The sequence below is a fragment of the Macrobrachium rosenbergii genome, chromosome 28 (genome assembly GCF_040412425.1).
Source record: "Macrobrachium rosenbergii isolate ZJJX-2024 chromosome 28, ASM4041242v1, whole genome shotgun sequence".
Classification (NCBI taxonomy): Eukaryota; Metazoa; Arthropoda; class Malacostraca; order Decapoda; family Palaemonidae; genus Macrobrachium; species Macrobrachium rosenbergii.
The window spans coordinates 4000882-4026089 of NC_089768.1; the positions used below are offsets into that span (position 1 = coordinate 4000882).

Genomic DNA, 25208 nt, shown 5'->3' on the forward strand with positions numbered 1-25208 from the left:
CAACCACATGCTACTTGGCACGACACTTTGACATTGCGTGAGGCAGCAATGCAGCAGTGCCACAAGATAGTGGCAGAGAGGTTACAGCAATATACAAAACGACTACCTGCAATGATCATAAGGAATCATCTGCGTATCCAAAACCAGACAGGTCCACACACATTGAAATGGGACAAAACTGGAATTGTGATTGAGGTTCATCAATTTGACCAGTATGTAGTCTGTGTGGATGCATCAGGATGGGTCACACTCAGAAAATGATATTTTAATGATAAAATAAAGTTTGTTCATACTTACCTGGCAGATATATATATATAGCTGTATTCTCTGATAGTCCGACAGAATTTCAAAACTTACGACACACGCAGTGGGAGATCAGGTGGTTAGTACCCATTCCCGCCGCTGGGAGGCGGGTATCAGGAACCATTCCCATTTTCTATTCAGATTTTCTAGTGCCACTGTCTCCTGAGGGGAGGTGGGCGGGCACTATGAATATATATATCTGCCAGGTAAGTATGAACAAACTTTATTTTATCATTAAAATATCATTTTGTTCATGAGACTTACCTGTCAGATATATATATATAGCTGAATACCACCATTGGAGGTGGGTACAGACAGAATAGGATTTAGGAAAACACACTACATGTAGGTGAAAGATACCTTGGTTCCTTACCTGTTAGCATAGCTGACTTCGTGATTACTGTCACCCAAGTCCGCTTCTGCTTAACTAGAGTCTCCAGCAAGGGTGTGACCTGTATAGCTGGTGAGTTCTAGATGATCTGTCAATGGGGGCGTGACCATACAAAGAGGGCAAACGAAGTAAAAACCAACCACCTGACCAAGCCTAACTAAGTTAGGATAACGCAACTAAAACTAACGAGTGGGAAGTCCGCCACAGGCAGTCGACCCAACAACCATAAAAACACTATCCAACCATTTTCTATAGGATAGGATGAGTGTCATCCCCTGCCCCCAGGAAAGTATCTGCGGAAACGTATGGTCCTAGCGAGAAGCAGTTCTCATATGTCGTCTTCACATCTCTCAGGTAGTGTGAAGCGAACACAGAGTTACTACGCCAAAATGTGGCACCCAGAATGTTACTGAGTGACATATTCTTCTGAAAAGCCACTGAAGTTGCAACCGCCCTCACCTCGTGAGCATTGACTTTCAGAAGTTTAAAATCAGTGTCTTGACAGCATGAATGGGCTTCCTTAATCGTATCCCTCAGAAAGAAAGCCAGAGCATTCTTCGACATAGGTAAGTCCGGTCTCTTTACGGAACACCATAAACTATCTGAGGGGCCTCGACTTCCCTTCGTCTTGTCTAAGTAGACTTTGAGAGCCCTAACAGGGCAAAGGACTCTCTCTGGCTCTTGAATTAGGATCTCAGCCATACCCTTGATTTCGAAGCTCTTGGGCCAAGGGTTAGACGGGTTCTCATTTTTCGCTAAAAAGGAAGGGCTTAAAGAACAAACAGCGTTATGTCCTTTAAAGCCTATATGTCTACTAAAGGCTTGCAGTTCACTAACCCTCTTTGCAGTTGCTAGAGCGGTTAGAAAAATAGTCTTTCTGGTAATGTTCCTCAATGACGCAGAACGAAGAGGTTCGAACGAACTGGACATCAGGAACCGTAACACAACATCCAAATTCCAAGAAGGAGTCCTTAGCCGAGGCACCTTCGAGGTTTCGAAGGATCTAAATAGATCGTGAAGGTCTTTGTTGTTAGGCAGATCCAAGTTTCTATGCCTAAAAACAGATGATAGCATACTCCTATATCCCTTGATAATCGGGACTGCTAGTTTAACATCACTCCTCAGAAACAAGAGGAAGTCTGCTATCTGGCTCACAGAGAGGTCGTGGTAGAGGAAATGCCCTTCTTTCTACACCATCTCCTAAAGACGGTCCACTTGATTGGTACAAATTACTGGAAGAGAGTCTTCTGCTCTGGCAATAGCTTTCGCCACTGGTCTAGAAAAACCTCTCGCTCTGGCCAGCTTCGATAGTCTGAATGCAGTTAGACTCAGAGCGGGGAGGTTTTTGTGGTACCTCTCGAAGTGGGGTTGTCTGAGTAGATCGACTCTCATGGGCAGAGATCTCGGAAAGTCCACTAGGAAGGACATGACCTCTGTGAACCATTCCCTCGAAGGCCAAAACGGGGCGATTAACGTCATCCTCGTCCCTTCCGACGACGCAAACTTCCTGATGACTTCTCCGATGATTTTGTACGGGGGAAAGGCATACACGTCCATCCCCGACCAATCCCAGAGAAGAGCGTCTACTGAGAGCGCTCCTGGGTCGAGAACAGGGGAGCAGTAAAGAGGAAGTCTCTTCGTCTTGGAAGTTGCGAAGAGATCTACCAAGGGACGTCCCCAAAGCTTCCACAGTCCTTGACACACCTCTTGGTGTAGGGTCCACTCGGTCAGCAGCAGTTGTCGCTGCCGACTTAGAAGATCCGCACGGACGTTCTCTACGCCTGCAACAAACCTCATGAGGATCGTAATATTTCGGGCCTGAGCCCATAGAAGGATGTCCTTTGCTAAGGCGAACAGGGACCGAGAGTGAGTTCCTCCTTGTTTCTTGAGGTATGAAAGGGCCGTGGTGTTGTCCGAGTTGATCTGGACAACTCGGTTCGTGACTCGTCCCTCGAAGAAAAGAAGGGCCAACTGAATCGCCCCCAATTCTTTGAGGTTTATGTGCCAGGACACCTGTTCCCCTCTCCAGGTGCCCGACACTTCGTCCCTCCCCAGTGTTGCTCCCCACCCGAGATGGACGGACGTCCGGAAAACAACACTAGGTCGGGGTTCTGAAGTTTGAGAGAAAGGCCTTCTGCCAACTTCGATGGATCGAGCCACCACCGTAGGTGATCCTTCACCTTTGGCGAAATACTCAGAGAAACTTCCAGATTCTCCTTGTCCTGCCAGTTCTCTGCAAGGAAGAATTGAAGCGGTCTGAGATGCAGTCTCCCCAGGGAAACAAACTTCTCCAGCGATGAAATGGTCCCCAGCAGACTCATCCATTCCCTCACCGAGCATGTTTCTTTCCGCAGGAAGGCTGAAACTTTGTCTAAACACTGTAGTTGTCTTTCTTGAGACGGAAACGCTCGAAAAGCCACTGAATCCATCTGAATCCCCAGATAAACGATGGACTGAGTCGGGGTCAGATGGGACTTTTCGAAATTCACCAGAAGTCCTAGGGACTTTGTCAAGGTCAAAGTCGTGTGAAGATCCTCCAGACACCTCGTCATTGACGAGGCTCGAATGAGCCAATCGTCCAAATAAAGAGAGACTCTTATTCCTCCAAGGCTTTTCCATCTCGCAACATTCCTCATTAAAATCGTGAAAACCATAGGAGCTGTGCTGAGCCCGAAGCAGAGAGCCCTGAACTGGAAAACCTGTCCCCGCAGGACAAATCTCAGGTATTTCCTCGATAGAGGATGTATAGGGACGTGAAAATAGGCGTCCTGGAGATCGAGAGAAACCATCCAGTCGCCTGGTCTTAGGGCTCCCATGACCGACTGGGACGTCTCCATTACTTAACTTTTCCTTCAGAACGAAATGGTTCAACTTGCTGACGTCCAGAACTGGTCTCCATCCCCCTGACTGCTTCGGTACCAGAAACAGCCTGTTGTAAAAGCCCGGGGATTGTAAATCTGAGACCTGCTCCACAGCTCTCTTCTCGAGCATTTGCTCGAGCAGGTCGAAGAGAATCTGCTGCTTCTCCTGCTGATAGGATGGCGACAGATCTATGGGTTGCGTACATAACGGAGGCAATACGAGGAATGGGATCTTGTATCCCTTTTCGATGACTTGAGGACCAGTTGTCCGTCCCTCTCTCTCTCAGGCTCTTGCAAAAGAAAGAAGCCTGGCTCCTACCGGTGTCTGAAGGTCCATGAGTCATTTCTTGCCCTGGTCTTAGAAGGGGCTCTACCTCTTGAGGGACCTCTTCCTCGAAAGGACGATCTAGAAGAGGGTCCTCCACGAAAGGGCTTCTGAATCTTGGAAGCCTGCCCAAGGGAAGAAGTCGAAGGGGCTGCAGGACGTCTAGAAGACTGGGCCAGGAGGTCCTGAGTAGCCTTCTCTTGCAAAGTGGCGGCCATATCCTTGACTAAGGACTGGGGAAAAAGATGGCTAGAAAGCGGAGCGAACAACAATTCTGCCTTCTGAGTAGGAGAGACCGACTTCGCCGTGAAGTTGCAGTAAATGGCTCTCTTCTTTAAAAGCCCCGTACAGAAGTGGGCAGCCAGTTCTTCGAAGCCATCCCTAACCGCCTTGTCCATACAGGATAGGACGCTAAACAAATCTCCCAGACTAATGGAGTCAGGGCTACGAGCCTGCAAGTCCAGGACTCCCAGGCACCAGTCCAGAAAGTTGAAGACTTCTAAAGACCTGAATAGGCCTTTCAGATGGTGATCGGTTTCAGATTAAGACCAGGACACCTTCGCTGATGAAAGGAGAGACCTTCTGGGGGCGTCCATAAGGCTGGCAAAATCCCCTTGAGAAGAGGAAGGAACTCTCCAACCAACCTCCTCTCCTGTCTCAGACCAAATTCCTGCCTTTCCACTCAATCTTGATGGAGGCAGGGCGAAAGAGAAGTCTTGCACTGGGCCTTCCTGGAGTCCATCCACTCCTGAACTTTGTTAAAGGCCCTCTTCGTAGAGAGAGATGTAGCCATCTTCACAAAACCGGAAGACTTTTGTGATTTAGACGAGGTTAGCTGCGAGGGGGGAGGGCGAGGAGCAGAGGGTTGAAACTTGTCCCCAAACAAGTCCTTCAGCAGCCTAGTCAAGACTTGGTAGTCTGCAGAAGCTGAAGAAGAAGAGGACTGATCCTCAACTGCAGGATCCGAAGCGCTAGACAGCTCTCCTTCTTCCACAGGAACAACCGAAGGGGCAGGAGAAGACCCGGGAGGACGAAGTCCTTGCAGACCAACACGCAAATGGGACTTCTGCTTGGAAGAAGTCCGAGAGGGGTCGCGAAAGTCTCGGGCAGAAGAGTCTAAACGAGCGTCCTGACGAGATTCCCGACGAGCTTCTTGACGATCGATCCGACGAGCGTTCTGGTGAGAGCAAGCAGCGAGGGAGGCGTCATGCCTAGCAGCAAGGGAGGCGTCGTGCCGAGCAGCAAGGGAGGCGTCTTGCCGAACTGCAAGGGAGGCGTCTTGCCGAGCAGCCAGGGAGGCGTCATGACGAGCAGCAAGGGAGGCGTCATGTCGAGCAGCAAGGGAGGCGTCTTGCCGAGCAGCATGAGAAGCGTCATGCTTAGCAGCATGAGAAGCGTCCTGGCGAGAAACAAGAGGATCGTCGTAACGAGGGGCGTCAAGCCTTGCAGCATGAAGAGCATCAGAAAGCGGGAAATTGCGATCCCTGCCGAGACCAGTAAAGCGCTGAGCAACAGGACTTCTAGAGGGCGGCGAAGCATGAGACGACGACGAACGTGGAGAAGGAGAAGGGGAAGGTTTGGACCTCTTGATCGGCAGCCGGGAATCCTTCCGACGACGACACGCATCAGTCTCCTTCTGGGCCATTAACGAAGCCAATTGCTTCTGCATGCCTAGGAGCAGCTTACGAGTAGGAGAAGTCTCCTCCTCAGGAGAAGGGCTGATCCTGTGAGAAGACGAGGGGCGAGGGGACGCCTTCTTCCTTCTCACAGGGGAAGCAACAGCCTTCTTTCTGGAGCGAGCGGAGCGCTCAAAAAGCGTCATCATCCGATGACGTCCTGGTCCTCTTCTGCGGCGGATGGCGTCAAAATCCTCGGAGAAGAGCGGAGCACGACGAAAAAGGGGACGTGAAGCGTCCCCTTCTTTGAAGCTTCTCTTCAAAGGGGCGAGAGTCCCGAGATTTCCACTCCCGACGCGGGAGGAGGAATCGGGAAGAGAAGCAATCCTTAAGATTCGTGCCCGAGCACGATCCTTGGCAGCCTGGGAAGCGTCATCAGGACATGCCGAAGGGACGCCAGATCGGCGGGGGTCCGCGTAACCCTCTTGCGGCTTTCGACTTGCCCACTCCCTGAGTCCTGGGAGTCCGACAGAGGTCTAGACCTAGAGGCGTTATACGGCCGATCTGACGCCCCCCACAACACTAGGGGACAGACACTATCACTGCACTTCACAGCACTTTGAAGAGCGAGCATTTTAGCTTCAAGGTACGAATGGAAGACATAATAACCGCCAGGGCATCACCTTCCGCAGACACAACCCCAGGTTGGGGCAACACCACAGGGTTAGGAAGAGCTACGTCTACAGGAGGGTTAGCAGGTGAAAAAACACTACCCTGACTCCTACCACTTCTGGAGGAAGACCTCCTGATCCTATCTCGCTCAAACTTTCTCACATACGAATCATAAGTCCTCCAACTAGCATCAGACAAAGATTCACACTCCTTGCATCGGTCATTCAACAAACAAACATGCCCTCTACACCCCGAGCATACAGTGTGAGGATCTACCGAAATTTTCGGTAGCCTCACCTTACAGTCTTGCACACGGCAAACTCGATAACTAGAAGAACTAGATTCAGACATCTTAATCCAAGGAAAAAACAAAGCCAAATCCAAAACAATCCACAATAGCGTATGCCTAGCCACAAGTCCAAGTCAAAAAACCAAAAGTCAAACAAATACTCAAGTGACAACCAAGTTTTATCCGAAATCCATGACGGAGGTACTGAAAACAAGTGTTGACAGTACCGGCGACAGAGAAAATCTGAATAGAAAATGGGAATGGTTCCTGATACCCACCTCCCAGCGGCGGGAATGGGTACTAACCACCTGATCTCCCACTGCGTGTGTCGTAAGTTTTGAAATTCTGTCGGACTATCAGAGAATACAGCTATATATATATCTGACAGGTAAGTCTCATGAACAAACAGAAAATTCCTAAGGCGTTTCATCCCAGTGTATCCTACACTTTCATGGATATCTGTTTATAAGGACGTCAGATCACATAGCCTAAGCCCCACATGCCTCGACCTATGGAGCAGGAAGACCATCGCACCCAAGGACAATCAACTAACCCAATGTCCTCAGCAACACCTCATAGCACAGAACATATATCAACTACACCATCAACCCCTAAAACAACTCCACCTAGTTGTGATGTCACTAGTCCTCCTCGTACAGATTTGCCTCTTCTAACTGCAGATGTGCCGATAGAGGTACCACCTACACCCACAGTACCCAATGTCTCTCCACACACAGATCAACTAAATAGTCCTTAGAGTCCGGGGCAGACTGAACTCCCCCGAAGATCAACTCGGCAGACCAAAAAGCCCATGTGGCATGCTGACTATGATATGAAGAACTAATGTCCTCAAGCAGAGACTGCCTTGCTGTGTTTTGATTCAGTCTTATGTTTCATTTTTTTTATATTCCATGTTATTCATGTTGAATCCTAGTCACTATCACTGCACTGCTTTATAAAGTATTGTTTCATGCCTTCACAAAACAGCCTTTGTTCCATTGTATTACAAAAGGCTCGGGGGGAGATACAGTATATGATTATCGGCAATGCTACTTGAGTGGTTACTTCCCTTTATTGTTTATATTGATAACCATGTTGTGGAGTTAGTTCCCTTAAGAAAATGACATTTTTATGATAAAAATGAAGTTTTCATAATAAAACTAATATTGTAATACTTACCTGAACACCTGAATTCGCCCTTAATCCCACTAGCCCAAACAACTCTCAATTACCAATCCCATTATTGGGAATTTTAACAACCAGTGTTACCAATGCTGCAAGTAAAACCTTGTCACTTGGGCTACCATAACAAACGGTTGGCAATGCTGACACAGGTGCGCGCCGACACTCCCACTTTCTAATTGCTTTCTTCAAGGTCAAAATTGATGTGGGGAAAGGAGGGTGGGAATCATTCATGTGTTCAGGTAAGTATTACAATATTAATTTTATTATGAAAACTTCATATTGCAATACACCCCCTGAACACCTGAATTCACCCGAATAACAACATTTAGAAGGAGAGGGATCAATTCTATTGCATGCCTTTTGACAATCGCAGAGATGGTAGCTCACCAATCTGCTCTGCATAAAATCTGTTTAGTCATACAGTCACCATATCAATCAATGCTTCCAGTGAAGAGGCATGTTGGAGAGTACCTTGGTCGACAGTCAGATCAGTACTCTTGGTCCGTTGACTTCCCATGTGGCTCTTCAGAACCTCTCATGTATGGAGGAAAATGAGGCAGAGTGCAGAGCCGCTGGCCTTCCAGGAGAACCTCTAAGTTTGCAGCACACCCCCTTTTTACAACCACAGAGATGGCAGCTCACCGATCTGCTCTGCATAGGATATCTATTTAGTTATACACTCACCTCGTCAATTGATGCTTTTGGTGACAAGACATGCTGGAGAGTGCTTTGATCGCCCGTCAGGTCCGTACTGTCTCGGTCTGTTGACCTCCCAAGTGGTTCTTCAGAAATTCTCATGTACGGAGGAGTACGATGAACCTCCCATGTGGCTATTCAGAGCCTCATGTGTGGAGGGAAATGAAGCAGTGCGCCAAGTCGCTGACCCTCCGCCATCCAGATGCGGATAAGGCCTGACGACCGACAAGCGAAGAAGTATCTCAGCGCCAACAAAAGAGCCTAGCCTACTTGAGCAACCCCTTGGACTCTCGTGGGGAAACTATCAAAGACTAAGATACTTAAAACGTACTAAACCTAAGTTCATGTGATTATACTATCACTGTTGCCTAAGAATTCTAAAGACTAAAAGGAATTACTCTATCTGGTTAACCTAAGAATCTCCTCACTAAGTGAATATCACGTCAGCTAAATGAACGCACCCAAGATAATAGACTTCGCCGCTACACGTGGACTAAGAGAATAACCCTCCAAACCTCCGCACTAAGTGAATACCACCTCAGCTAAATGAACGCACCCTCGATAATAGACTTCGGCGCTACACATGGACTAAGAGAATAACCCTCCGAACCTCCGCACAAAGCAAATACCACCTCAGCTACACGAAAGCACCCTAGATAGTAGACTTCGCCGCTACACGCTATGAGGCGAATCAAACGTCTCTTAAGTAAAGAAGTAAACACTGAGATGGACTTCCAAGTAGCTGCCTCCAGAATAGAAGGCACTGAATAATTCCTTAGAAAGGAAGATGAAGTGGACATACTCCGAATACTGTGCAGTCGGGGAAACACAGAGCTGAAGACAACGAAGACCAACTCTGAGAAGCCTGGGAAATCACTTCCCTCTGAAAGTAATTAATCTCATTCTTTGACAGTGGATAGGAAGGATTCCGCGGAGAGACAAGTGTACGCTGAAGCGGACAGAGTTTCTCAACCTTTGATAAATAGACTTTAATGCTTATACCGGACATAAAGATATCTCCGCTGGATCGCTGGTAACGAACACTTGCAGATAAAGAACTTTAAACGAACAAGGCAGAGTTTTAACCTTTGACCCTGTCTTCGCCACAAATTCTGGAAGACAGACAAATACTTATCATTTCTCGCATAGGAATCCTGAAGCTTGCCCAACCTCTAGCTGAAGCTAAAGCCGTAAGAAAAAGCAACTTCCTGGTCAGTGTCTCAACGTCATAGCTTCAATGGGTTCAAAGGAAGGGAAATGCAAGAAAAATATGGAAGTACTCCCGACAAGTCGCACGGAGGGGCCCGAGTCGGCAAGACAGGACGTTCAATCTTAAAAGAACGTAATAAATCATCGATTATCTTACAACTAGAGATTTCAGGAAGGTGGACACTAATTATACCGCTAATCATTGAGTGGTAGTCAGTAATAGCCGAAATACGAAAGACCCTTGACTTTCCAAGGAATAAAAGAAAATCAGTTACTTTAGCTATGGAAGGTTTGGAGATGGAATGACCTTCCTTACGACACTAACTTCTATACCTTGTGCAGCTGAACCTGGTAAGGCTCCTAGGTTGACTTTCTTAAGCTACAGGAAAGCTGTCTAGCCACTGCTTTAGGGAGTCCGGACTGTCTAGCAGCCTCTCTACAGTCACCCTGCAACTAGGTATAGCATGAGAGGGTTTGGATGATAGTGGTGAGAATGCAGTCGTCTGAGAAGAACTTTCGCATGGGTAGGGGCATCAGAACTTCCGTAAGGAGCTCTAGGAGTTCTGGAAACCAAGCATGCAAGGGCGAGCAGGGAGCTATTAGTGTCATAGACATCTTGACACTCTCCTGCAATTTCCTTATTACCTGATGAATGAGACCGAATGGAGGAAAGGCATACACCTATTCCAACTTGTAACGTTACATCGGTGCCTATCGACATGGGGAACACCATTGGTGAAAAATAAATTGGAAGATGATGGTTTAATCATGTTGCGAATAAGTACACAGTTGCCAGCCACTTCCGGAGAACCTGACATATTATTTCCAGAGACACAATCCACTCTCCCCCACAATACCTGACAGGAGCGACTTCGCGAATCAGCCAGTACGTTGAGAATCCCTGATATAAATTGGGGAAGAAGAGACACTTTTCGTTCTTCGCACCTGCTCAGGACTCTCTGTGCTATAGTATTGAGTTCTGTTGAGCCTGTTCCCCCCCGAATTCTTCAGATACAACACGGCAATTACGCTGTCGCTAAACATAGCCACTACTCTGTTGTGCACTAGGGCTGAAAACAACTGAGGGCTTCCTTTACAGCCGAGTTCCCGAAGATTTATTGACTCCTCTCATTCCTGAACACCCCCAGAGGCCCTAGGCCTGGGTTTCCTCAAAGGTTGTTCCCCAACCTTGATCTGAGGCATCTGTGTACAGATGAATGTACAGATGAATCTTGCGAAAGGGCTGGGATTGGAGGGGAGAGAACGACTTCGTAGTCATGGTCGGGAGCCTCTGGGATGTTTGGTAGATTGTGCCAGCAGATCACTTGTAGACTTCTTCTGAAGCGATGTCAAGAGCTCTTCCATTAAGTCTTAAGGAACAAATAAGCTTTATTTATAGGAGAGAACAACAGAGTCAATTTCTGAGCAGTGGTCACCTCTTTGGAGGCAAACGAACACCACAATTCTCTCTTTTTCAGCAGACAAGTTGAAAAGAGAGAGGCAAGTCCTGCTGAACTTTCCCTTACTGCTTTATCTGCACACGACAGTACTCCCAACCAGCCTGTTGCGAAATCCTCCCCTAATGAAAAAAATCCTCAATTTTCTTGGCTAACGTGCCAACAGTCCAGTTGAGGAAACTATTCACCTCTAAATTCTTAAATAAGTTCCTGGTCTGATGGTCTAGTTCAGGGGAGGAGAATATTGCTTTCGCTATGGAAAAGGCTGGCCGACATGTCGCATCTACTAGGCCAGAGAAGTCCCACTGGGAGGAGGCAGAAACTCCCAGAGAAGGAGCTTCTCCAATTTCATAAAAACGGTAGCTTCTCTTGACCAATTTGAGGGGCGATCAAAATAAGAGATGAACTCTACACTGTCCCAGACCGATGGAATCGGATGAGCAGAAGATGTAGAGGGAGGCGCCATGAAACTACAGGAGGGCTGAAGGCTAACACTAGCCTCCTTGTATTTCTTGACAGGCGAAGGGGAGCTGTCCGCTGCAACAGTGTCTCTCTTCAATGGTCGGGAGACGGAAGATCTACGCGTCCGGCACAGAGTCTTCTGAATCCAATGACAGACAATGAACACAGAACGAGACGCCTTTCTAGTGGCGCTCAGTTATAGCCTGGGACTGAGCAACAGGCTCGATGGAGGAGGCGACTGTCTGTTGGCAAATTCCCCTGGCCTCCCTTGGACCTCCAGGGGAGAGCGGGACAGGGACCTTCGTCTCGGGGCACCGGTGGGATGGGCAGCCACCTCCTCAACAATTTGCATTGCACTAACACTTTGGGCATTGCCTTTTTCCATGAAGGCTCTAAAAGAAGAGCCCAACTCCATCAGTGTGTGCTAAAAAATGACATTTTTATGATAAAATAACGTTTCACTTATACTTATCCAGTAGTTACATATAGCTGTCGTCTTTGACGTCACGGCAGTATTTCAAATTTCGTGCTAGCGCTAGCAGTACGACAGGTGATCCCCCTACCCCCGCCCTCTATCGGGGTATCGGGAACCGTTCCAAGAACACGTCATAAGTTTTTGCCCAACTACCCATGTGAGGGGAGGAGGGTGGGTTATGATTATGTAACTACCGGGTAAGTATAAGTGAAACGTTATTTTATCATAAAAATGTCATTTTCACTTATACAACTTACCCGGTAGTTACATATAGCTGATTGGCACCTTGAGGAGGTGGGACACTGGCAGCTAATAAAATCATTCTTGGAATTATCTACTTGCAACAAGTTAGACATAGGTTCCTTACCTTTAAAGGTAGCTGACTCAGTGGTTACTGCCTCTGTAGTCTGCTGGCCTTTATATTGTGCCGAGAGGATATATAGGATCCGTGTGTCGGACACAATAAAAAAACAGTACTTGCCGTAGAGAACATGGCTGCGTACGGACAAGTCTGATGCCCTTGATCAGGGCGCAGTACGACAAACAACAAAACGAGGGATCTCCTAACATTACCATAAAACCAAATACCAAAAATTAAAACTGGAAGATACTACCACACCATGTATCTCCAGACAACCTTAAAAAACAACAACCCCAACACCAAGGTGAAAATGTTAGTTAAGGAGCGGACTCCTTTTCACCCTCTCCCAACACCGTGTCAGTCGCAATAAAGGGCCCCAGCGTACTGCGCTGTTCGAAAACAGTTTGCACGTCCACTAAGTAATGCGATGCAAACACCGACTTGCATCTCCAAAAGGTGGACTTAACCAAGTCTTTCACAGATAAGCTTCTGCTAAAGGCTACAGAAGTCGAAACTGCTCTTATCTCATGCGCCTTTACTTTAAGAATACTCATCTCCGAGTCAACACAATGCTCATGAGCTTCTTTTATCAGGCTTCTCAAAAAGAAGGAAAGGGCATTCTTAGAGAGTGGCCTCGAAGGATCTCTAACGGAGCACCAGAGGTGGTCACTGGGACCTCTGAGCTTCTTCATTCTCTGAACATAGAACTTGAGAGCTCTCACAGGACAGAGGTATCTCTCGGGTTCTTCGGAACCGACCAATTGGGAAAGGTCCTTAATTTCAAACTCTCTTGGCCAAGGTCTTGACGGGTCTTCGTTCTTGGCTAAGAAACCAAGAGTAGACATACATACTGCCTTCCCCTTAGCAAAGCCTACTCTCTTATCTATTGCATGTAGCTCACTCTCCTGGCCGTAGCCAGAGCTACCAAGAAAGAGTCTTCTTCGTGAGATCCTTTAAGGAGATGTCCGCCATCGGTTCAAAGGATTGCGACCGTAACCATCTCAGCACTACGTCAAGATTCCACGCCACTGGTCTCTTCTGGTCCCTCTTTGACGTATTAAACGATCTAATTAGATCTGAAAGGTCTTGATTCAAAGACACTTCAAGACCCCTATGTCGAAAGACTGAAGCCAACATGGCTCTATACCCTTTAATGGTAGGCACAGCAAGCTTTTTCTCTCTGTGGAGGAACAAGAGAAAATCGGCCATCTGGGCTATAGACGTCGAAGAAGAAGACACGCCTTCTCTTCGGCACCAGGACCTAAACTGTGTCCACTTCGCCTGGTAAACATTGTCAGAGGATTCTCTTCTGGGCTTCGCGATAGCTTCTGAAGCCTCTCTTGAAAAGCCTCTCTTTCTGACGATTCTCCTGACAGTCTGCAGGCGACAAGATGAAGAGCGGACAAGTTCTGGTGGTACCTCTGAAAGTGCGGCTGTCTGAGTAAATCTGGTCTCTCTGGCAGTAGTCTCGGAAAGTCTGACAGGAGGTGTAGAAGGTCCGGGAACCACTCCCTGGACGGCCAGAACGGAGCCACCAGAGTCATCCTTACGTTCCGATGGCTTGAGAACTTCGAGATGACTTGCCGCAGGATCTTGAATGGGGGAAAGGCATAAAGATCCAGGTCTGACCAGTTCATGAACATTGCGTCCACGAAAACCGCTTTGCTGTCCGGAACCGGAGAGCAGTAAAGGGGCAGCCGAGTCGTTTTGTCGGTTGCGAAGAGATCTATGAGCGGACGTCCCCATACCTTCCATAGCTCCTCGCAAACTAGGGGATGTAAAGTCCACTCGTTGGACAGGACCTGGTTCTTTCTGCTGAGAAGGTCCGCCGCTACATTTCTCTCTCCTTGGAAGAATCTCGTTACTAGTCTGGTCCCGATCTCCTCCGCCCAAACTAGTAACTCCCTCGCGGTCTCGTAGAGGGACCACGAGTGAGTGCCTCCCTGTTTTCGAATGTACGCCAGAGCGGTCGTGTTGTCCGCCTGGACCAAGACACATTTGCCTTCCACTTCTTGTTGAAAAGCCAACAGAGCTAAGTGAACCGCTTTTAGTTCCTTTCGGTTTATATGCCAGTTTCTCTCTTCTCTTTGCCACTGGCCCGAAACTTCTCTTGTCCCCATAGTCGCTCCCCAGCCCTTGTCCGAGGCGTCGGAAAACAAAGTTAGGTCTGGGTTCGGAAGCTGAAGAGGAAGCCCTTGTGTCAGTCTTCCTTCTGACCTCCACCAACGGAGGCACTCCTTTATCTCGTCCGAGATGGCGAAGTTGAAGGAGTCCGGGAACTGTTTCCTGGGCCACTTCTCCTGCAGATAAAACTGCAGTGGCCTCAGGTTCAAGCGCCCCAGTCTTACAAACTTCTCCACTGAAGCTAAGGTTCCCACGAGGCTCATCCACTCGTTCGCGGAACAATTCTTCCTCTGCAGAAAGTCATCGATCTTCTGCAGGCCTGAGGCTATCCGTTGACTGGACAGAAAAGCCTGAAAAGTCTGAGAGTCCAGACTCACTCCCAAATAGACAATCTGCTGACTGGGAGTAAGGCAAGACTTCTTCTCGTTGACAATGAGGCCTAGTGACTTTGTCAATTGAAGAGTCTTTGAGAGGTCCTCCATACAACTCTCCCTCGACGCTGCTTTGAGAAGCCAATCGTTGAGGTACATAGATACTCGGATTCCTTCCAGGTGAAGGTGTCTGGCTACTGATAACAGGACCCTTGTGAAAACTTGCGGGGCCATCGACAGACCGAAGCAGAGGGCACGGAACTGATACACCTGTCCCTCGAAGACGAACCTCAGGAACTTCCTTGAATCTGGGTGTGTTGGAACATGAAAGTAAGCGTCTTGGAGGTCTATAGAAACCATCCAATCCCCCTGATGTAAAGACGCCAAGACCGGCTGCGTTGTCTCCATGGAGAACTTCGTCTTCTGAACGAAGACATTCAATGCACTCACATCCAGTACCGGTCTCCATCCCCCTGAGGCTTTCGTAACCAGGAACAGACGATTGTAGAATCCTGGAGACAGAGGGGCATGAAGCAGTTCTATCGCTTCCTTCTCCAGCATGGCTCGGACTTCTGAGCGAAGGGCGTCTAGTTTCGCGGAGTTGTGCAAGTACGCCTGTAAAGATACTGTAGCCTCCACTAAAGGAGGTTTGGAAAGGAAGGGGATGGCATATCCTTCCTTTAAAACTTGAATCGTCCAAGGGTCTGCCGAGATCCGTTGCCACTTTTGCCAGAACCTTTGCAGTCTGGCTCCTACTGCTGAATGGAGGACAAAAGGTTCACTTCTTCTCGGGGACCGTCGAGGTTCTAGGCGTGGCTTTGCCTTTTCCTCTGGCCCTGCCAAAAACACGTCTAGAGGATCTCCCCTTATACTGACCAAACGTGTCAGCAGGAGACGAAACACCGCGCACAGGAGCGGTAGAAAGCACAGGTCTCTTCGCCTTCTTGGCAGACTGCGACAAAGATCCTGGGTTGAATTCTGAGCTAACGCCTGGGAAATTACAGCCACCAACTCCCTGCGGAAACAGATGTGCCTTGTCCAAAGGAGAAAACAGGAGAGCCGACTTCTGGTTTGATGAAATGCCTTTTGCTAAAAAGGAGCACCACAGTTGCCTCTTTTTAAGAACTCCTGTCGTAAATAAAGAGGCAAGTTCTACTGCACCGTCAAGAGATGCCCCTATCGATGCAGTCCACTACTCCTACCACATCATTCAAGAGCTCAGAAGGAAGATCAAAATCCTTAATCTTCCTGGCTAAGGCCTGTCAATGCCCAGTCCAGGAAACTCACTATCTCAAGAGTCTGAAACACGCTCTTGAGAACTTGATCCAGTTCGGAGGACGTAAAGAATACCTTCGCAGAATTAAGTGCGGCCCTCCTACTGGCATCGAGAAGTCCCCCTGCGCGGAGGCAGCCACACCCAGGGAAAACATTTCCCCAGTCTCGTACCAACTCCGGTTACGGAAGGAACGACGAGAAGGAGGCAGGCAGAAAACGTTCTTCCCAAGTTCCCTCTTCTCGGCCAGCCAAGCACCCATCTTCTTAAGGCCCTTCTTCGCCGAGACGGACAGGACAAGTTTCGTAAAGTCCGAAGAAAAAACAGAAGCCTTGTCCCTCTTGTACTGGGACCCAGGAGACGGAGGAGCCGCAGGCGAGAACGAATCAGGGAAGTTCTCAATGAAGAACTTTAAGAGCTTCTTGTAAGAGGAGAGTTGCGGCGACTTCTCCTCCTTACACTGCTCCTCTAAGTCCGAGAGGAGTTCATCAGATACTGGGGACAAGTCCAGCTGGACTACGTCTTCATCCAAGTCCCCCTGAACTGAAGCCTGAGTTACACGAACAGGGACTGGGAGGCTTGTGACATACTCTTGCTGTGTCACCGAAAGAGCTTGAGCCTGTTGAGGAGCCATCGGAGGCGCCAAAGGAGGCGCAGTCGGTACAGCAACCAAAGGTGGCGCCAAAGGAGGAGCAGTCGGTACAGCAACCAAAGGTGGTGCCAACGGAGGCGCTACCGGAGCGGCTGAAAGAGGAGTCGAGGTGGGCACTGCTGGCATCACAGGAGGCGCCAAAGAAGAGACTTGACTTTTGGACAAAAGCTCTAAAATCGAGTCCAGACGGGCGTTGATTCCGTCAATCACTTGCTGTTGTGGTCCATCGAATGCTGGAGCAGGCGCCACAGGAGCAGGAGTCACAGAAACTGGGACAGCTGAAGGGAGAGCCACAGGAGTCGCTGGCGCCAATGAAGCAGACCTCTCAGCTGCAACTTCCTTATAAGGAGGCTCAGCCGAAAACGAATGAGACGAGTCCGACGAAGAAAACCTCTCCGGTTCTGCCCAAAAGCTACAGGAAGGGGCAGGATCCTCCAGAAGCGCCTTCTTCTTAGGTATCTTCGATGAAGACAGCTGACGAGACCTCTTCAAAGGTCTGGAAGCGTCACGAAAACGCCATCCTCTAGGAGGAGAGGAACTCCAACTGGAGCCACTAGACACTATCCGCTCCTCACCTTTTCGGTGGTGAGGGCCAGCAGCCTGGGAAGCGGCAACAGGACTGCTTGAGGGGGCAACTGCTCGGGAGCGTCCCACTCACCTCCTTTCGGCATGCCTTCTCCCTGGAACCTGGGAGCCTGACAGGGGCCTAGACCTGGGAGCGTGAATGGGCCAAGAAGCTACCTCCTCCACAACACTTTCACAAGGCACAACACTTGCACTATCACTGCGGTCTACTAACTGCTGCAAATTGTCTCCCATTTTCTGCATGGTAGACATAAAAGCAGTAAGGACTGACACGGTATCAGGATTGGGAGAAACGGTGTCCGGGGCAGGTAAAACTACAGGAACTACAAGGCAGTCAGACAAAGTTAGTAGTTCACACTCATTACAAGTCAAGTCAGCAGAACATTTTTGCCCCCTGCATGAAAAACAAGAAGTGTGTGGGTCTAAACTAAGCTTAACAAGCCTGGTTTTCCAGCCTTTGCTGCAAAACCGGATACCACTAGAACCTGAATCAGACATAATAGTCTAACTAAGATCAAAGCTAAAGCAATAACTAGCGCCAGCAAAAAACAACAAAGCGAGTACTTCACCAAAAAAAAAAAAAAAAAAAAAAAAAAAAAAAAAAAAAAAAAAAGCTACAAGTTCGAATTGTTGACAAATACTACCAGCAGCGGAACCGTGTTACCGGTTTGGCACGGCAAAAACTAATGACGTGTTCTTGGAACGGTTCCCGATACCCCGATAGAGGGCGGGGGGTAGGGGGATCACCTGTCGTACCGCTAGCGCGAAATTTGAAATACTGCCATGACGTCAAAGACGACAGCTATATGTAACTACCGGGTAAGTTGTATAAGTGAAACTCAAACTTTTTATTGAACTTTGATTCCAGCTGGCAATGGTGTCACGATCGGGAGCACGGGAACCTGAAACAGGAGTACATGGAATAGGAGTAGAAGGGCTAAGAATAGGAGATGATACAGGAATCTTAGGAGAAGAGACAGAAATATCTTCAAGATCTGCTACTTCTACAGATCTAAGCTGGTTTTACTTCCGGCCCTAATAGCAGCCGTTCTCTTCCTGTCTTTATCCATTTTGTCTTGATGAGACCTAAAGACTTTCCACTGTTTCTCGTCCCAATCTCTACATTCTAAACAAGTAGTTTCCCCATCACAAATTTACCCTCTACACTTTACACACTTTGTGTGAGAGTCATACCAGACTTTGCTAACGTAGTCTTGCATCCTTCAATTCAAAACCTACACTTGAAGAGCAAGAGTCAAACATTCCTAAGTTTAACTAAATAAGTCAATCAAGGATAACTAATCTTCGTGAGCTAGTACAAAACCAGAGTACTTCACCAAAAACTCCGGAATACTATCCAAACAAAGATGAAGTTGGCCACCAAAAAACCACCGATGTTACTCGGGAGCTGGCAGGAAATGAATTGAAGCTTTCTGCCCAGTTGTTCCTCACAGTCCCCGATAGTGGGCAGGGCATGTACCTACACAGAAACAAGCACCAGCACTACCGCGAATTTTGAATATTTAGGCTGCTGTAGGTAGGAAGCTCATAGCTATGTAATTACTTGGTAAGTCACTTATATAAAAATAAGTTTTTCAGCAACTATGGAGAGCACAGGGAGAATAGAGCCTGGTCTGTAGTTACTGCAGTCTGTAGATATGCCACTCTTAGGAACATGCACTATATTACTAAGCTTGAGCTCATCTGCAAAGATACTATGTCGACACAAAAATCTATAGAATCTACTATCATGGGAGACAACAAACTAGAAACTTTCTTAAAAAACAAAGGGAAGAAACCATCAGGATCCTCTCCACCCCAACTATCAAGATTACCCAGAATTTTCTTAACATCCCTGGAGCGAAATGCAAATTTTGTAATAGGTTCAGGATGACAAGTATCAGGGAATGCTTAGCCTCAAAAGCTTGCTCAAGCAGTTCAGCCTTTTCCCTACCATCATTTTTTACTAGTGGTAGAATGCCACACGAGCCTGACCCAGAGACAGATGATGCCACTTTGGTCCACCACAGATGAGGCTGAGGAATTCCTTCAGGGTTACTTTTCACGCCTGGTATGCATGCATAATGCCCAGAAACTATTTGCACACCAGGTGCAAGGTAACATCAACTCTTCCATGTGTGCTTCTGGCAATACAAGGATGGAGAGAATTATCCATATCCAAAAAATGTAGGTTGACTAAGGTACCAAGCTGGTTGGAAAGGTCTATGTCAGCCCTACCTACAATGAACATCACACCCGGAGGTTAGACACCATCATATCCCTGATACTGGGAGGGATATGAGAAGGTGCTCACCCAAAACCCGACATGATTCCTTGTAAGAGTTCTCCTAGGCTTTAAGCATTCCTCATGTCCAAGAAGTTCAGGTCAACCAGAATACCAAGCTAGTTGACAAGACCCACGTCAGTCCTACCTACAGTGAACCTAACAACCAGAGATAGATAGACACCGTCACCTCCTTGAACCAGGGAATGCACTCACTCAAAATCCTACAGGACTTCATATGAGAGGTCTTAAAGGGCTCTTCTTTCCTTCTTCCCAGAGGAAGATATGAAGAAGAGGGCATGAAGGAGGGCAAGGAAGAGTTCAAGAAGAAGGAATGAGAAACAAAGAGGAGGCTGAAGAAGAACAAGGAGGAAGAGGAAGGAAAGTGCTTATGCTCCTCCTTGCCCCTAGCCCATGACTTACTCTCCCCTGAGGGTTGTAGCACTTACATATGTATGTCTCATATGTAAGTGCAAGATATGTTACGTAATGCCGCAGTGCAAGATGCCTCATGTAACTAGTGTGGGAAAACCTCGTATGGTGGATGTTTCATTTCACAGGTATTGCGATATTGCAGTGTATAAGTACAGGCAGTCACTGGTTATCGGTGGGCTCAAGTTATGGGTGATTCGGTTTTACGGGGCTTGTCTAGTGAAGAAAATCGGTGATTTTCAGCTCTGAAAATTGCCGACCTCCGCTTATCGGTGCCGAAAATTGCCGATGTTTGGTTATTGGCGATTTTTGCTTATCGTCACGCAGTCGGAACGGAACCGCCACTGATAACCAGGGACTGCCTGTACAACAAAGTTATTCTAATGTTTAGTATTGACACCTATGCTGACTACCTCATATAGTAGGATATGATTCCTTATTGTGTGCTTAGCTTCGATGCTCATATTTTCTGTACTGTATCATTTATACCCTTATATATATCTACTTTGTATCGCTCTTCTTCGTGTCTCTCTCTATGATGTAAACTGCCCAACAAACAGCAGCAGAAGACTGCATTTGTATCGTCCTACATCCAGGATGCTGATGAAGAGAATGGAATAGATACTAACAACCGATCATTTCATCCAACAGGTAATCATAGTTACAAATGGAAGGTAGTTACACATAACTACCATAAATACAACACGCAGCAGTCTTAGTAGTAAGCAAAGATGTACTGATCCTCCCAACTCTCACCCAAGAGAGGTGTATGTGGGGGATGAAAAGGGAGGTGTCTAGCCTGAGGGGGGGGGGAGTGGTAAGCAAACTCTTACAGCCTACCTCCTCTGCTGAAACCTTCTTAGGCAGCCCCCCACCCAACAAAAGAAACATTTATAAAGGCAGGGTGATAAATAAAGGCGTGTCTTGAAAATACCCTAATTTTGAAAGGCCAACATAAATTACAAAAGTTTTTGAAGCATCTACTAATCAGCTTAACCCACTATCACTGATTACCCTAAGTGATCCAGAAATCTTCACAATCTCTCACCTATGCAGTTGAAAGAACAAACAATAGACCACAAAATACAGGACAGACTTTACAGACAGGAGAGAAATCAGACTTAAAAAATTCACAATCCTCAAACCATAACCATAAGCTTATCCCATGCATTTCACGAAGTCAGAATTCCAAAATAAACATTTGTTGTCCATTCGCAAGAAATTCACTCGCCTTCTATTTAACCTCCCTTCTGTACAAGTGAATTAGCACACTTCCTTGAACACCAAGCATGTTACAATGCACAACCCAGGAGGAAGTCGACATAAAGCATAGGCCCTCCCCACCTAACCTAAGAATAGTAGTGTAGGGATGCATATATCCCTTCAAGAGATCAGACTACATGTCTCACGGGACTGAGTGCAGACAAGTAGTGTTCCGTTCCTTCCAAACATATTCTAACCTACCAGTAGCCTAGCATATCCGGTGAAAGCGCAAAAGAGCTGCGAACGTAGGGCCTATTTTCAAGCGTCGGCCTGCTTGGGAGCAGATCAGACATACTTCAACAGGGTTGCATCCCACCATAACTTAGGAGTGCCAAAACCTGACCAGACCGTGCCTCGCCCCAGGTACCTTTATCCAACGAAACCAATGTAACTTGTTTGCCAGTTTAAAACAGGTTAAGCCATTCGGTTAAACTGGCCTTCTGCCAGCAGTAATCTACTAGCCTACTTACGCTAGCGAGGCTAAAATATGAACAAAAACTGGTCTGATTACTCAGTCTACGAAAGTTGGGCTAATTGGTTTAACCTGTACCTGTTGACGACTCCCTAATCCTCTCACCTGTGGTAGGATCTTGTTCATAAGCTTTTGCCTTCGCCATGTAGCTAGGCATTCACTTGGTCACTGTCGAGGTACAATACACAGACTGCGAGACATTAGTTTGTCCTAAACAAGGGCACGTGCATTTAACCTTCAACCCGGCACGCGCGCCCTTCATCTGTGCCAATTACGAGAGGCGTGAGATAAGTCGGGCTCCGGACGACTCACAATAGGCCAGCCTATCTATACGCCTTTTATCAGCCGCCGATCCCTGTGCACCCACAGACTACTTACCCTGCACCAGCAGCAGTCAACCGATTACAAGTTGCAAATATTAAGTTTTGCGTAACAGACCAGGACGACATGGGTTAAGATCGGGTATCCCGAAATTTCCCCAAAACACTGTTTATCTTCAGGTTGAAGGTTGATCACAGGTCTGGCAACAAGAAACAATCATTTCACGCAGTCACAACATGAGACGACGATGTTCCACCCACCTGAAGTGCCATAACGAAAGGAATGATGTAACCCTGCAGAGTAGTGGGGTGAATTGGCACCGGGTCTGTGCGACCTCTTCCCTTCACCGCTGGCAAACGAAGACTGTCATCGAAGGCCAAAGCCAAAGGCAAAGCGACCTCGCCACTTGTTTACGCTCGTTGCCTGGCAACGCACCGGTACGATGGTTCTCGACATGTTGCAGCTTGCTTAGACTTGCATGTGCATCCATTGAGGAGGTTAGGTGATGACATGAGCACCAACATGAAAATAGTTCATGCCCATTGATAAATGGTCTCCTATAGTTTCCCATGGAGGGATATTTTCTTGTAGGAAGGAAATCAGTTCATTCACACAGAGTCGTCTTTGAGGGATCACTTGTTACATAATCCTAACTACATGGGTCAGCTGCGACTTGCAAATTTCATATAGGCTACAGTGTTTTTTGGGAGTGAAGTTCTTAGACCCAAGGTCATGACCCCACCAGCAGTCGTGAGAGCTAATATGATATAAACCACTTTTCTGCAATGTAATAAAGTTGATCATAACTTCTGAATACCACCTAACGAGAATTGAGGAATTCTTACTATCGTTTGGATTTTGACTTGCTTCAAACCAAAATCTGGTCATATTTAAAATTAATGTGTGTTTAGAACTGTTTGCAAATCATATAGACAAATTAAGCAACGATATCTGTCTAAACAAAAGCGCAGTTTTCAACATCAAAGACCTGCTTTGTTGTGGTAACTGATGAATAGAAGAATGAAGTTGATATATCACTATCTGATCAACAGGACATGAGAACAATGAGAAATTTAGGTAAAAACAAAGAACTCATATATTATTAATCAGACAAAGGGAAAGGCGTCACTGTTTGGAACAGAAGTGATTATAAATGATAGGCTACACTCCTTTCAATGACCCAGCACATTAAAAAAACAGAAAAAAGCCCAAAAGGATCCCCATAAAACACGCTTCTTTTGGATGATAAGGTAAACCGTTTACCGCATTATTTCGAAACACACATACACAATGCACAATAGAAGAAAAACATAAACTCTGCTATGCCTCTGGTTGCAATCCTGGCGCCTTATTTGGGTTACCAAAAATCTAAAAAGACAATATTCCCTAAGACCAATTCTTTCATTTGTAAATACGCTAACTTGCAATTTAGCAAATTCATGATCCTTTGTATAGAGGAATGGGCCAGGAATTAGTACACTTTAAGTCATTCCTGCACATTTTTCGACATTATGAAAAATTTCGAATTACAAATTTGCGTAGTTTTCTTGAAATCTATGCCATAAATTTATTATTTATACATTACTTATAAAGAACTTTCTTTGCACAAAATGCTCATAAACAGTAACATAGGGTACACCAACCCACAGCTATATTTTTTAAAGCAAAAAGGAAATTATCAGCAAGAATACACAACATTGTATTTTTCTTACAAGTCATCCATAAAGGTGACTTTCTTAGATATATGGGAATTAATGCGATTAATATAAGAAATCAACACGATCGTATTATTAAATAATGATAACTTCATATCTTTCTTAAGAAATGTCCTAAAATAAAAATAAAAAAGTACAATTATCCTTCAACAAAATTCTAGCAAAAGCACATCAGTTCCTGCTGCTTTTTAGATCTGTATATGAGAGTCTATACAGGAAAAGGTAACACACACACACATATATATATATATATATATATATATATATATATATATATATATATATATATATATGCTGTATATACTAGCTGACCAACCCAGCGCTGCCCAGGACAACTATGAATGACAACTGACAAACTCTCTCTCTCTCTCTCCAACTCTCCTCACTCTTTCTCCTCCCTAACATCCCCTCTACTCTCTCTCTCTCTCACTTCCTCTCCCTCTCACTTCCTCTCCCTCTCACTCTTTCTCTCTCCAAGTCTCCCTCACTCTTCCCCTCTTTCTCCTCCCTAACACCCACTCTACTCTCTCCCACTTTTTCTCCCTCTCACTCTCTCCAACTCTCCCTCACTCTTTCTCTCTTTTTCGTCCCTAACACCCCCTCTACTCTCTCTCTCTCACTTCCTCTCCTGCTCACTCTCTCTCTCTCTCTCCTTCTCCTGTTAAGATAGTTGCTTCAATTGCATTGCCCAGCATTTTTGACATTTTATATTTCACCCATTCTCACACCCCATTCCTGTCGGGACTGAACTTGGACTTAAAGGGCATTGGGAGTGTCACTATTCATCTCAGTGACCTCAAAAACTATGGATTAAACACTAATATCCATAATTTTTTACATTTCATTTTTCACCCCTTCTCATCCCCCCTTCCTATCAGGGCTGAACTTGGACTTAAAGGTCATCGGGAGCATCACTATTCATCTCAGCGACCTCAAAAACTATGGATTAGACACTAATATCTGTCGTTTTTAATTATCTTTATGTGCCACCCCTTCCTGCCCCCACCCCATTTCGTTCCAGTGATGTCTTGCCCCCACAGTATTCTTTTCCAGATAGTAAGTCATATGTATGCCAAAATGAGGTATGATAAACCCATAGAGTTTATTTAGTTACTAAGTCTACTGGCAGAACCAGCCCCGTTTCAGGGAAGCCCTTCCCACCCCCACCCCCTTTGATTCCAGTGATGTCTTACCCCCACAATATTCTTTTCCAGCTAGTAAGTCATATGTATACCAAAACGAGGTATGATAAACCTGTAGAGTTTATTTAGTTACTAAGTCTACTAGCAGAACCAGCCCCGTTTCAGGAAAGCCCTTCCCACCCCCACCCTGTTTGGTGCCCTTTGGTGCTAATGATGTCTTACCCCCACAGTATTCTTTTCCAGATAGTGAGTCATATGTATACCAAGTTTGG

The 25208-nt window shown here is 46.6% G+C and overlaps 1 protein-coding gene across 2 annotated transcripts in view; it reads right to left on the reverse strand.

Moving 5' to 3' along the window:
• Nucleotides 1-22504, reverse strand: part of LOC136853984 (uncharacterized) — a 104516-nt gene extending 82012 nt beyond the window's left edge. Inside the window, exon 1 of one of the 2 annotated variants that reach the window (XM_067129915.1) lies at nt 22340-22504. In XM_067129915.1, coding sequence (XP_066986016.1) covers nt 22340-22351 — 12 coding nt within the window. In that variant the 5' untranslated portion in view covers nt 22352-22504. Of the gene's footprint in view, nt 1-21863; nt 22023-22339 lie in introns of those variants that run through there. The other variant, XM_067129914.1, reaches the window with a different exon arrangement.
• Between the last annotated feature and the right edge of the window lie 2704 nt (nt 22505-25208).